The sequence below is a fragment of the Macrotis lagotis genome, chromosome 8 (assembly GCF_037893015.1).
Source record: "Macrotis lagotis isolate mMagLag1 chromosome 8, bilby.v1.9.chrom.fasta, whole genome shotgun sequence".
In the NCBI taxonomy this organism is placed as follows: Eukaryota; Metazoa; Chordata; class Mammalia; order Peramelemorphia; family Peramelidae; genus Macrotis; species Macrotis lagotis.
This window is the reverse complement of record NC_133665.1, coordinates 59,968,454-59,981,050: the sequence shown is the minus strand read 5'-3', so window position 1 is coordinate 59,981,050 and position 12,597 is coordinate 59,968,454. Positions and strand designations below refer to the sequence as shown.

The following is a 12,597-nucleotide window of genomic DNA, read 5'->3' as shown; positions in this document are numbered from 1 at the left end:
GCCCCAGGGTGCTCACCAGGCACTCCGCTGCCCCGTAGGGTGACACGTGGGGGTGAGCGGTCCGGGAGGCCCGCGGGGCAGAGCCCCCCAGCCGGGAGACAGCGGGGTGCGGAGGGGGAGGAGGGGGCGCCCGGCAAGCCGCGTGCTCACTCACTTCTATCCTGTCCCGGAGCTCCATCTGCGGGGCGGGGAAGCGGAGGAGAGTGAGGGGGATCTTCCCCCCGTAAGGCCTCAACTGCGAGTGGCCGCTGGGGCCTCCCGAGGGCCCCGCCGCCTCCGGGTCTCCGACTTCGGGGGAGTCGGGGCGGTCCCGGGCCGGGGCCGGCTCCCTCTTCCTAGCCCTGCGGGCGGCCGCCGTCCTCCTCTTGCGGATGGCCCGGAAGGCGGCGGCGGCGGCGCGGGCGGCGCCGAGGCGGAAGCGGCTGAGCAGGAAGGAGCGCCGGCGCCGCCGTCGCTGCCGCTCGAGCCTGGCGGCTACTCCCCGGAGGGAGCGCGCGCTCCCGCCCGCGCCCGCGCCCGCGCCCCCGCCTCTCGGTGCGCGTGCCGGCGACGCTGCGGAGGATGCCGGGAAGCTTGCGGCCTTAACCCCCTCGGAGCCGGAGCGCGGGAGGCTCATTCCCCACCGGAGCCTTTCTCTCTCTCTCTTCCTCCTTCCCCGTTTCCCTGTGGGCGTCCGGGGACGACTCCGAAGCGGCCCCGAGGAAGACGGAACGCCGCAGCCCCGTCTTCCCGACGAATCCGGCGGCAGCCGTGGCAGACCTCCGCGAGAGCCGCAGACGACCGGCTCCGGCACCTAGACCCACCTTAGCGGGTCCCGAAGGGGCTGGAGGGGGAAAGGTAAGGCTGCGGCCGCCCGTTCGAGCCGCAGACGGAGCGATCGCGAGCACCCTCTTTAACTGCTACGTAAGGCTTGTCTCTTTAACTGCGACGTCAGCCCCGCCCCTTTGCGTCAGCGCCGCGCTCCGCGCCTTCTTCCCGCCCGGGCGGCCGACGTCATCTCTGGTCGCCGGGCAGTGCGGGAGGAGGAACGGCGGCAGAGGCGGCGGACTTAGGAAGATGTAAGTGGCGGGGAGAATCCGGCCCCATCCGGGGCTCTGCCCGCCCCGCGCCTGCCTGGGGCCGGCCGCCATCCCCTGGAAGGTGGATGGTGGACATGGACCGGCGCCTCAGGGGCGGAAAGAGTCCCGGATGGACCCGGCGGGATCGCGGTCTGAGGAAAAAAGCGGGCCCGGCCTGGTCCAAAGGGGAGGAGCCAAGGAACGGAGGGAGGGGGCCGCGGCCCGAGGGGAGGAAGTCGCGGAGGCCTCCCCACCATTCAGAGGCCCGAGCCCGGGGCCAGCCGTGATTCCGGGCCGAGGCACCGACAGAGGGCCCGGGGCAGACGGTAGTGGCCGGTGCGGGGAGCCTTGCCCGCCCGAGCCCGGCTCTTTTCCCAGAGCTCTTTGTGATTATTTCTCTCGAAAATTCTAGCAGCCCGGGCTCCCCCTGAGGCATCCGGGAGGTTTGGGTTTTTGGTTTTTAAGTTCAATCGAATCGGGGGAGAGAAAACTTAGGCCTCCGAGGCCCCAGTCCTGGAGAGGACAAACTGTAAGGGCCCGGAGGGCGGTGACAGGACAGGTGAGCCCCCGTCATGGCCAGGCCGCCCAGAGACTTGCCCCGAACACGGGGCATTTCATTGCTGGCAGTTGTGGGTAGGTTCTCGAAATGGAGGACGGGTTTGCGTTTGAAAGACTCCCCAATGCGCAGAAATGCTCCTTTTCCTCATTTCATCCCCATTTGCTTCGTCCTGGCACCTTACAGTTTTTCCAGCCAGTTGTCACTCGTTAAAACAGGAACCTCGATTCTGCTGTCCTCCTGCCTTTTTCTCTCTTATCATCTGTCCAGAGCTGCTTGGCTCTGACTGCAAAGACCAAGGGTTTGGTGCAGGCTTCAGCTTATGCCAAACATACATTCTAGTCTAATGGCAAGTATAAAAAACAATGGACCCTGGACAACAGTAGTATCTTGTTTCCCATATAGGATAGAGATTTATAAGCAGGAGCCTTGTAAACAAACTGAATTATTGAATTGAACATAATAGAGGACACCTGATTGTAAGAATTTTGAAATACCTCAGTGAGGAACAATTGGCTTAGAGCTGACCTCAAAGCCAGGAAAAACTGGCTTCCAAGCCCTGTCCCTTGCTAAATGCTGACTTCTGACTTATCTCTTAAGCATTCTAGGCAATTCTTTTAAGACTTAAGTTTCAATGAAGGTGCCAGCCTACATTGGCAAAGATAGTTTCCTCAATTGGTAGTTTTCTGTGCCAGTAAAACCATAGGTTCTGTCTCTATCCTTATCTGGGTTTAAGATTGTTTTTTAGTCTTTGTTTCAAGAGAAGACTCCTTAGGGGCCTGGGGAAAAGATATATTCAGATATTAATGTAAAAACAAAAATGTATCAGTTCACATATTTAAAGGGAAAGAAAGGTAAGAGGACATGAATTTTAATATATGATTATATTAACTTAATGCAAAGAGAAGCTTTAAAGCTTTCGTTAGGTTGGTATTAATACTGTGATATCAGTACTTTTTAATCCTGGAATGGTGGTCTTAGCCACCGTTATAATAGAATTTTCTGTGTTTAAATTATGGCAAGAAACTTAGCAATGATATAACCAAGCAGAGGTCTCTCTATAAGAAGAGACCCAGGGGGCTTATGCTCTTGTTTTCATATGATGACTATATTTATTGTATTCCAAAGGAATGAGAGGGCTAAAGAAGCTTTTCACCTTCCCTTGGTGAAAATGAGCTTGTTATCTATAAAAGGATATCTTCCTTTCCCTCTTACTTCCCTTCCTCCAAACCTGCTTTGATTTGGAAGTACCAGGGTAAGGTGAAAACTACAGACCCTCTTCCTTTAGAGCCAGGAGAAAATTGATGTGAGATGTTGAATTGCCAGTGATCAGCTTCTTCCTCAACCTGTCTGTTCCGCAGTATTCTGCATGAACACTCAATGTATATGGTATTAAATCCATGGTGTTTTTCTCACCTCTTTACCCCACTCCCATACTGATGATTTTTTTTTAACTGCAAAGTAGATTTGTTGCCTTTGATTCTTTTTAAATCCTTTTATCTTGTTATTAGGCTGCTCTATGGAGTAAATTCGATTAGGGATCGGTTCTCAGAATCAAGGAGTTAGAAGTGAGAGCTCAGATAAGTGAGTACTTATCCAGTACTGCTTTGAACCACCTCAGAAGGGGAGAATGGATTTATCAGGAATGAAAAAGAAGAGCTTGCTAGGAGTCAAAGAAAATAATAAAAAGTCCAGCACTCGGTAATCCTTCTGTCGACTTTTTCTAGTGCTAATTTTGGGATAGCCACTGCTAGGGATCCCTCAGGAAGGGCAAAACTTGGAATTGTTTGCTTGTTCTCAGTGAAAGCTTCATTAAACAACTGGTCGTTTTGCCCTGTAATTAACTGGGATCCCTGCAAGCTTTTGGATGCCCATTTCTTTTAAGCTGTGGCATATTGTTTCAGGCTGTAACTGGAAGTGGCATTGTTTTCACAAATTATTTTCCCCCTCTAGGGCTCCCTCTCCCACCAAACGTAAAGATAGAACTGATGACAAATCAAAGGACCGGTCTAAAGATAAAGGGGCCACCAAAGAATCAAGTGAAAAAGATCGTGGTAGAGACAAGGCTCGAAAAAGGCGCAGTGCCTCCAGTGGTAGCAGTACCTCCAGGTGGGAATTTTTTTCCATTTTTTTTTTTAACATGAGTTCTAGAGGAATTGGATGCTAAATCAATGTGCAAGCACAATCAGATTATAGAGATGGTTTCTTTTTAGACAGACTCTTTATATAGCAGGTAAACAGTGTTCTGGTAGCCTGTTGTCTTTGGGGAAAATTTTAAAGATCTTTGGAATGTAGTTGGAGTGTTCAGTGCTGTCCCCTCCCATGTGGCAAGGTGTATAATTTATACTTAATTTTAATGACCATTGGCATTAGCTGATCTGTAACATAAATTCTACCTTTAGACCAGCTTCAAGCAGTCAGCTAGCTACCAGTTCACCATCCTAGGCCCAATCAGTTTCAACAAGCAACTTCTGCCGTTCCCTCCCTCCATCCTGCTGACTTGTGCACACACTGGGCCTCAGATGCCTTCTCTCTACAACCTGTAATTGATTTCCTTCTACTGCTCAGGAATTTGTCCCCACCTTAAAGGTTTCTACTTAACTCTTTACCGATCCAAAAAATAGAGACATTAAGTTACCAGTAACATTACTCCCTAAAGAGGAGTAAGTAAAAGTATAGCTCCCCCCTCCTTAAGAGCTTTGCCATTGAGCCAGTTAGAAAATACTCTGTTTCCATTTCACTTCAGCCTGTGGTCCTTTTACTCCTTTACACCCTACTATTCTGCAGGTCTCGCTCCAGTTCCACTTCCAGTTCTGGCTCTAGTACTAGTACTGGCTCTAGCAGTGGGTCCAGCTCTTCTTCTGCATCAAGCAGGTCAGGAAGCTCTAGTACCTCCCGAAGTTCCAGCTCCAGCAGTTCCTCTGGATCTCCCAGTCCCTCTCGAAGAAGGCATGACAATAGGAGGCGTTCCCGATCCAAGTAAGTGCTGACCTAAACCACTCCCATCTCTTCTGTTAAAATTTGTAGCCAATTTATTTGGCCGTTGGTTATCTTTGAGTCTTCTCCCACTAGGAATATGAGTCTGTCTAATGAGGGCTGAGAAACCACATAGTTACCATTTGTTCTTTTAAATTTAGGGAGTTTGATGGTATTTTTAGCTTTTTATCATGGAGACAGAATGTTTAAAGTCATATCAAACATCAGTTAGCAACCACATGATCAATTTGTATAAAATAAATTAATAAACATTTATTAAGCAAACATACACTATGTGCCAGGCACTATGCTCCACAGGACCGTACAAAAAGACACAAGAGGGGCGGCTAGGTGGCGTAGTGGATAAAGCACCAGCCTTGGAGTCAGGAGGACCTGGGTTCAAATAGGGTCTCAGACACTTAATAATTACCTAGCTGTGTAGCCTTGGGCAAGCCACTTAACCCCATTTACCTTGCAAAAAAAAAAGGCAAAAGACCATCGAAGTCCTCAGGGAGCTTACATTCTAAAGAGTAATTTCTCTCTGTTGATCTAAGTGGGGGGAAAAAAATTCATTAAGGACTTTGTGTTGACTAGCTAACATTCATTAATATTTTATGGTCTGTCTTTGAAATTTTGGGGAATAATATAATATCTAGTTTAAAGGACTTCCTTTGAAAACATTATTTGATTGCTTTTATAATAAATGGGGGGTTCAATAAAAGCTGAGAAAACCTATATGAATTGATTGAACACAGTAAGTGCAATACTGTGCACAGTGAAAGACTTAACTATTCAGATCAATGCAATGATCCAAGAAAATTCCAAAGGACTCACAATGAAAAATGCTATTGATCACCAAAGAGAGAACTGATGACTTTGGTGCAAATTGGAATATAATTTTTTTCACTTCGTTTTGATATGTAGTTATTGTTTTCTAGAATAGAACTAATGTGGATATATGTTTATGTTAAAAATAACTTTAATAACATTTTGCAGTTAATGTCTGCACCAAATTGGAACTGTGTCACTATGTGCTTTGAAATCCTGAATCGTCTTAAACAGCTAGGGAATTTGTAGTTACTTTCTGACGTAATTGAGAGATTGATAAAACATGTGGCATTTTTAAAAAAACAGATCAAAACCACCAAAAAGGGATGAAAAGGAACGGAAGAGAAGAAGTCCTTCACCTAAACCTACCAAAGTACACATTGGAAGGCTTACTCGGAATGTGACCAAGGTAAAAAATCATTAACCACCATCTGCTTATATGTATCCTCATTCTGGTTGGGTGCTAAAAGCTGGTTAATTTTAGTTGAGCTGACCAACTCTTCATATGACATAAGAAAGTGATAGATATTATACAACATAGCCAATATCAAGACATTATTCTAGAAAGAACCTTGGATTTGGAGTGCAGTAACCTGGGTTCAGACCCAGGATCAACTTTGAGAGACTACTAAACCTCAAGTTCCTCACCTGTAAAATAAGGGGTTGAACTTAACATCTGACCCACCCTGCTCTTGGGTGCCTCATCCTAGGGGCCCAAATTTCCTGACCATTTCCATTGTTCACTTACAAGACATTCTTGAGAGATGCCTTTGATTTTAGAAAATGGTTGAGGTGGGGAGGAATGAAGTAGCACCTTTGCTTATTTCCATTTCCAATCTTTCTACTTTCCTTGTAAAAGCCCTATTTGAAATGTATTCATTTTTTCAATTAAAATTATTCAAATTTAGTTTGTTTTTGGAAATATACAACTGAAAATCCTTTATTGGATTCCTCTTAAATGTAAACTGCTAGAGAAAATGCAAAGAAGAATTAAAACAATTTGGGCTAAGCCCCTTGGTAATCATATTGAGCCAAATAGGAGCAGTAGATATCTATTCCAAGGGTTTTTTTCTTATGTGTACCCCTTTGGCAGTCTGAAATCTATGGACTTTCATCACAAAAGTACTTAAAATAAAATGCATATTATTACACAAAGAAATGTAATCTTGAAATACTATTGTCAAAATGTTTATAAAACAAATTCATCTTTTACATCATATTCCATGATATATTCTAAATGAATATGAAACCTCAATATTAAAGATTATACTATTAAAAAAAAATTAGGAGAGAAACAGAACATAGTCCTCTCCCAGCACTGGGCAAGAGATGTATTCTTAACTAAACAAGAGATAGAAATAATCACAGAAGTTGAAAAGATAACTTTGATTACATGAAATTGAAAAGTTTCTACAGAAAAGAATTAATGAACCTGGAGGTAAAAGGGGTAAAATAGAAGCAGGAAAGAATTGGTATCATATTTCTCCAGTAGATAAATGAACAAATGAATTACAAGGTTTTCTTTTTTATATTTTTTTTTATTTTATTTAAGGCAGTGGGGTTAAGTGACTTGCCCAAAGTCACACAGCTAGACAATTATTGAATTGCAAAGTTTTCACCACATTTTTTAAAAGACTCCAAATTGGGCTAGGTGGCACAGTGGATAGAGTGCTGGCCCTGGAGTCAGGAATACCTGAGTTCAAGTCCGGCCTCAGACACTTAATCATTACCTAGCCGTGTGGCCTTGGGCAAGCCACTTAACCCCATTGCCTTGCAAAAAAAAAGACTCTAAATCACTAATAGAGAAGTGCAAATCAAAACAACTCTGATGGTTCACCTCACACCCTACAAATTGGTAAAGATGACGAAAATGGCAATAGTCAGTGTTGGAGAGTAGTGGAATTATAAGCACACTTAGACATTGTTGGTGGAGCTGTGATGTGGTGACCCAACCAATTTGGAATTATTCAAATAGAATAAAATGTCTGTTCCCTTTGAAACAGATTTCATTACTAAAATCTCAAGGAAACCATTGTTAAGAAGTCCCCCATATACTTCAAAATATTTGTAGCAGCATTCTTTGTGATAGCAAAGAACTAGAAACAAAATAGAAACCCATCAATTGAGTGTCTAAACAAACTGGTACACTGATGCAATGAATATTACTGTAGTGTAAGAAATGAGGTATGTAGTGAGCACAAGGAAGCCTAGAAAGATAGATATAAGCTCATTCAGGATGAAATGATCAGAGCCAAGAAAACTATACACAATAACTACAATAATATAAATGGAAAGAATAATACCCCTCATTAAAAAAAATCAAAGTAAATGTAACAAAATTATAAAAATAAAGTGGGACTTGAATGAAAAGCTATGAGAGGACACTCCCAAGTTGCCCCTCTGTGGAGGTAGGATGTCCTCAAGTGTCACAAAACTGCATGTCATTGTCCTTTTTTCAATATATCAGTCGGTTGCACTGATTTTTTTTTTCTCTTTTAAAAATGCTATTTGTAATATGGTAGACTTTCTAGGAAAGAGGAAGTTACTGGGGATAACTGTGATGACAGGAGAAATCAGTACAATCTTAGGCTTTTTTTTATTTTAATCCCTGGTCTAGTCCAACTTCATCATTTTACAGATGAGGAAACTTAGCCTCAGAGGTTAAATGAGTTGCCTGAATATAAGTAGCTTTGAGATTTGAACCTAAAGCCTCTCTTCCAATCTAGTGCCTTTGCTGTCCTTTGACATATCACCTATTGAGTGACTGGGAGTAATTAACCTTATGCATTACTCCTTCATCCTTGGCTCTGCTCCTATATTTGAAGCATGAAATGGAGTTGCATCCTTGTCAGGAATAAAACTAGGATCTGAACCTGTTCTTGATTTTGCTCTTAAGCAAATCTTAAGTAATACTTCCAAACTTTGGAAAGATACCAGTAGAAAGGAAAGAAATTCATATGAGAATTTGATGGAAATTGCAAAAATCATCTGCACTGAGTATTTTATGTATCTTGGATTTTTATGTGATATCTCCTAGGATCACATCATGGAAATATTTTCGACTTATGGGAAAATTAAAATGATTGATATGCCTGTGGAAAGGATGCATCCTCATCTATCTAAAGGCTATGCATACGTGGAGTTTGAAAATCCAGATGAGGCTGAAAAGGCCTTAAAGCACATGGATGGAGGTAAGTCTTCAGGCCAGAAAACAGACCTTGAAATGCTTCTAGATCCTCCTTTTTTTTAATCTCTTCTGTTATATTGTCTTCCCAAAAGAGGTCATGATAAACTGTGACTGAGTTTTAGTGGTCCTGCTCTCACAGCACCATGATCATCTTACCTTTTCTTATACTTAGTGCTAACTACCAATTGTTGACTGTTTTAAGTGCTTTGTGGATATTATTTTATTCTCATAACCCCAAGAGGTAAGTACTATTATTTATTTTATAGAAAAGGGATATAAGCTAGGCAATTTCAGTGACTTGCCAGAATCACATAGCTAGTAAGAGACTATACTATGTCTGGTACTCCATCCACAGCACCAACTTGCAGTCCCTTAATTATTTACTTTTCTCCAAACCTGAAACCCTGATTCAGACCCCAAGTTATCTAAGATCAAGTTGATTCAACTGCCCCCTCAGAGAATTCTCCCCTTCATTTAGTCTTCTACACTCTATTCTGGACAACCTTGCCTCCTATAATTTCTCTTCAGACTTTCTGGTATTCTATTCTTCAACATTCTCTAATTGGAAACCCCTCTGTCTGCCCTACCCAGGTATGCATGTTTCACTGCCCTTGCCCTTTCCTCTTCCATCACACCTTTTACATTGGAACCATTTAGTCAACCTGTCTACATGAGGAAAAAATGATTTGGTAATCCTTCCTGTCTACCCTATGGGTTGTGGCTTGTCAAAAGACAGACATAGTGGATAAAGCACCAGTCCTGGAGTCAGGAGGACCTGAGTTCAAATCCGGCCTCAGACATTTAATAATTGCCTAGCTGCGTGACCTACGACAAGTCACTTAAGTCACTTAACCCTGTTGCCTTAAATTTAAAAAAAAAAAATTTAAGAGTTATATTACATTTTATTGGCAGAACCTTTATCACCACTTTTGGAAATAATATTCTATATATTCTAGATTAGGGACATAGGAGAATCTTGTCTTTTTGTCCAAGGCCTTATCTAGCCCAGAAATCTAGAAAGTCAAAGCTGCTGAGGTTATTTAATCCAATTCAATTGTTTTACCCTTGAAACCAAGACCCAGGGACAGGAAGTTACTTCAAATCTCATAGCAAATTAGAAGAGCTAATTTGCTTAAGCCTGGTTCTAGTAAACCAAGCTGACTGTCTTTTCTTTTTTAGTTTTTTTTTTTTTTTTTTTTAGTTTTTGCAAGGCAAATGGGGTTAAGTGGCTTGCCCAAGGCCACACAGCTAGGTAATTATTAAGTGTCTGAGGCCAGATTTGAACTCAGGTCCTCCTGATTCCAGGGTCAGTGCTTTATCGACTGGCACCACCTAGCCACCCCTGACTGTCTTCTTTTGATATTTCATTTTGAAAATAGCGAAGTATGACTTTTGTTTCTCTTGGTTCTAGCTTTTCTCTTTGCTGAACCCTTCCTTTCCCACAGTGATGAAATACTATCATAAGGAAGCTGAAAGAGGAGCAAATGTATGATCCTCTGCTTCAATCATTCATTATGTTCAACTTGTGGGCACTACTGAAGGCCAACAACCTTCTGAATTTTTTAATATATCTGGGTCAGAAACCTCTAGAGACCACCTCTCCCCATGCCCTCTGAATCCCAGTTTCTGCCCTCCATTAATTAGATCTTGAAAATGTTTGAAATTTTCTGTTTCATTTAAATAGCATCACCTTGATCTGAGGCTTTGTTTGCAGAGGATAATGCTTAAGTGAAGGGAAAGTTTTATAAATTAAAAGTCCAGAATAGTTCAAAGCCATGCCTCTTTGTTCTTTGAGTAAAATAGGTAATGATTTCATTTAATTAACCATAATATTTTTTGTCATTCTGGTGCTATTCACTTAAGTATTTCCCATGCTAGTTTTATATCTTAAGCCTCTAGATTCACAGGTCCTAAATAAGGCTTTAAAGACTAGAGTTTTTCATTGTTTGGTTTCACTTATATCTGAGTCATCTTGACTTCATTTGGGATTTCTTGGCATTTACTGGAATGGTTTGCCATTTTTCTCCAACTCATTTTTAGATGAGGAATCTGAAGCAAATCAAGTTAAATTACTTGCTCAGAGTCACACAACTAGTAAGTGTCTGAAACTGAATTTAAACTCAGAGCTTCCTAAGCAAAAACCCAGCATTCTATCCACTTGCACCACCTAGTTTCCCCAAAGGCAGAGAAAATCTCTATTAGTTGCTATTTTTCTCAGTGCTCTGATTTGGTTCTTTTCTTAACAGGACAGATTGATGGTCAGGAGATAACAGCCACTGCAGTGCTGGCCCCCTGGCCCAGACCCCCACCCAGGCGATTTAGCCCACCCAGAAGGATGTTGCCACCACCTCCGATGTGGCGCCGATCACCGCCACGTATGAGGAGAAGGTAAACATTTTCTTGAATCTGTAGTCTTACGATGGCCTGTCTTCATAGCATGATTTCTAGACCATCCACTGTTCTGATTGTCCTTTTCTGGATGCTCTACAGATTCTCAAATAGCTTTCCCAACAGTGTATCACCTATAACTAAAATTAATACTACAAATGTGGCCTAACAAGGGCAGAGTATCATGTTGTTATCCCTTACCAAGTACTAAGGATCTTGATTCTGTTCATCTTGACTTTGGAATCCAGTGAGAATACTTCCTAGAAGAGAGCTCAACAGGCTAAGCACAAGGTTTTGGTTTTTAAGAGAATAATTGTTCCTCAAATAACAAAAACCAACAGGGGCAATTATTCAAGAATAAAAGGGAAGCAGTAAATGAAGGACTAAAGGGAAAGAATAAGAGAGGGACAACCAGCTTTTGTATATTTTCTGAAAGATCTGGCCCTTCACCATGGTGCTGGTGGTGAAGTCAGCAACCACAAGCTGCTTGTTTTCTTTTTCCAGTAATGTACTTCTGAATAGACACAAATATGCTGGATCCTTAGCACTCACACTTTTTGCCTGTCTGCTTCTTTTGTACCTTGCGGATAGATAAAATGCAGTTTCCCTCAGTGGCTCAGTCTTGAGTGATGAGAATTGAGTTCCTTGAGTAAGGATCCAGATAGTAGTTTTACATCATTCGCCACCCTCTTTCAGCTTTGGTCTGATACAGTGTTTTTCCTTCGAATAGGTCCCGTTCCCCTAGACGCAGATCTCCTGTCCGCCGACGATCCCGCTCCCCAGGCCGTCGGCGCCACCGCAGCCGCTCCAGCTCTAATTCTTCCCGATAAATCAAGGCAGCCATTCTCACTTTGTAACTTAAACATGATTGAACACAAACAATATTGGAGCATTTGTTCTGAGGTTGGGGAAGAGAAAAATGGGAACCAAGCACTGGCTAGAAAAGGTTTAATGTATTGGATGTCTCTTTACCCTTGAAAGCTTCTAGACAGCAAATTTGATTCGTTTCTCAGGGCTGATTTTGGCTCATAGGAATATTGAAGGTTCAGAATTGCAGCCTAAATAAAGTTCCTTTTTTTTTCTGGCCCAAACAGAAAGCTCAGTTGTTACCAACTTCTGAGAAAATCTGAAAACCAGCAGAGCCAAACCAGGCAAAGAAAAAAATCAAGATGCTGAAACCCTGCCCACCCCAAAGTGGCAGTGTTGCTTGCTTTTTTTTTCCTTCTCCCTAAATAAATTTTTGACAGATGTGAAGACTTGATGCTTGCTTTTTGGCCAGGCCAGTTCTTTAAGAAAAGAGGACATGAGCTCATTTCATGTCTACTTTGTCTCCTACTAAAAACTAGGCCAAAAATCAGTCTGCTGCTTTGATTTTTTTTTTTCCTGATTTTTCAGGGCCAAAAAAACCCTGGGAAGGGTTTTTCATTTCACTCATTTACTTGTTGCTATAAATGGTTCTTTATACACATCAGTGCCCACCTCTCTCAGAAATTGGTAAGCAGGTTATGGGCAAGTCCTTGGGTGCTGTCTCGTCAAGAAGCCAACCCTTTGAGACTATGGCCCCTTGAAAAGCTAACAGGTTAATTTTGCAAAGTGTAAATTGC

At 42.8% G+C, this 12,597-nt stretch overlaps 1 protein-coding gene across 5 annotated transcripts; it reads left to right on the top strand.

The window, feature by feature from the left end:
- The first annotated feature begins 557 nt into the window (after nt 1-557).
- On the top strand, nt 558-12,084 carry RNPS1 (RNA binding protein with serine rich domain 1). Of its 5 annotated transcripts, none has more exons than XM_074197267.1 (8): nt 558-837; nt 3,126-3,315; nt 3,568-3,723; nt 4,402-4,593; nt 5,725-5,827; nt 8,456-8,609; nt 10,852-10,993; nt 11,724-12,084. In XM_074197267.1, exons 2-8 carry the CDS (start codon nt 3,245-3,247, stop codon nt 11,821-11,823), a joined length of 918 nt encoding a protein of 305 aa, XP_074053368.1. In that variant the 5' UTR covers nt 558-837; nt 3,126-3,244; the 3' UTR covers nt 11,824-12,084. The 5 variants fall into 5 exon arrangements, with proteins under 5 accessions (XP_074053368.1, XP_074053370.1, XP_074053366.1 ...); XM_074197265.1 differs by lacking the exon at nt 558-837 and adding an exon at nt 964-1,058; XM_074197268.1 differs by lacking the exon at nt 558-837 and adding an exon at nt 1,106-1,617.
- Nucleotides 12,085-12,597: the final 513 nt, after the last annotated feature.

Coding starts and splice junctions, on each gene's coding strand:
- RNPS1 (XM_074197267.1), top strand. CDS start 3,245: ATGGATTTATCAGGAATGAAAAAGAAGAGCTTGCTAGGAGTCAAAGAA. Junction 4,594..5,724: donor AGGAGGCGTTCCCGATCCAA/GTAAGTGCTGAC, acceptor TTAAAAAAACAG/ATCAAAACCACCAAAAAGGG. Junction 10,994..11,723: donor CCGCCACGTATGAGGAGAAG/GTAAACATTTTC, acceptor TCCTTCGAATAG/GTCCCGTTCCCCTAGACGCA.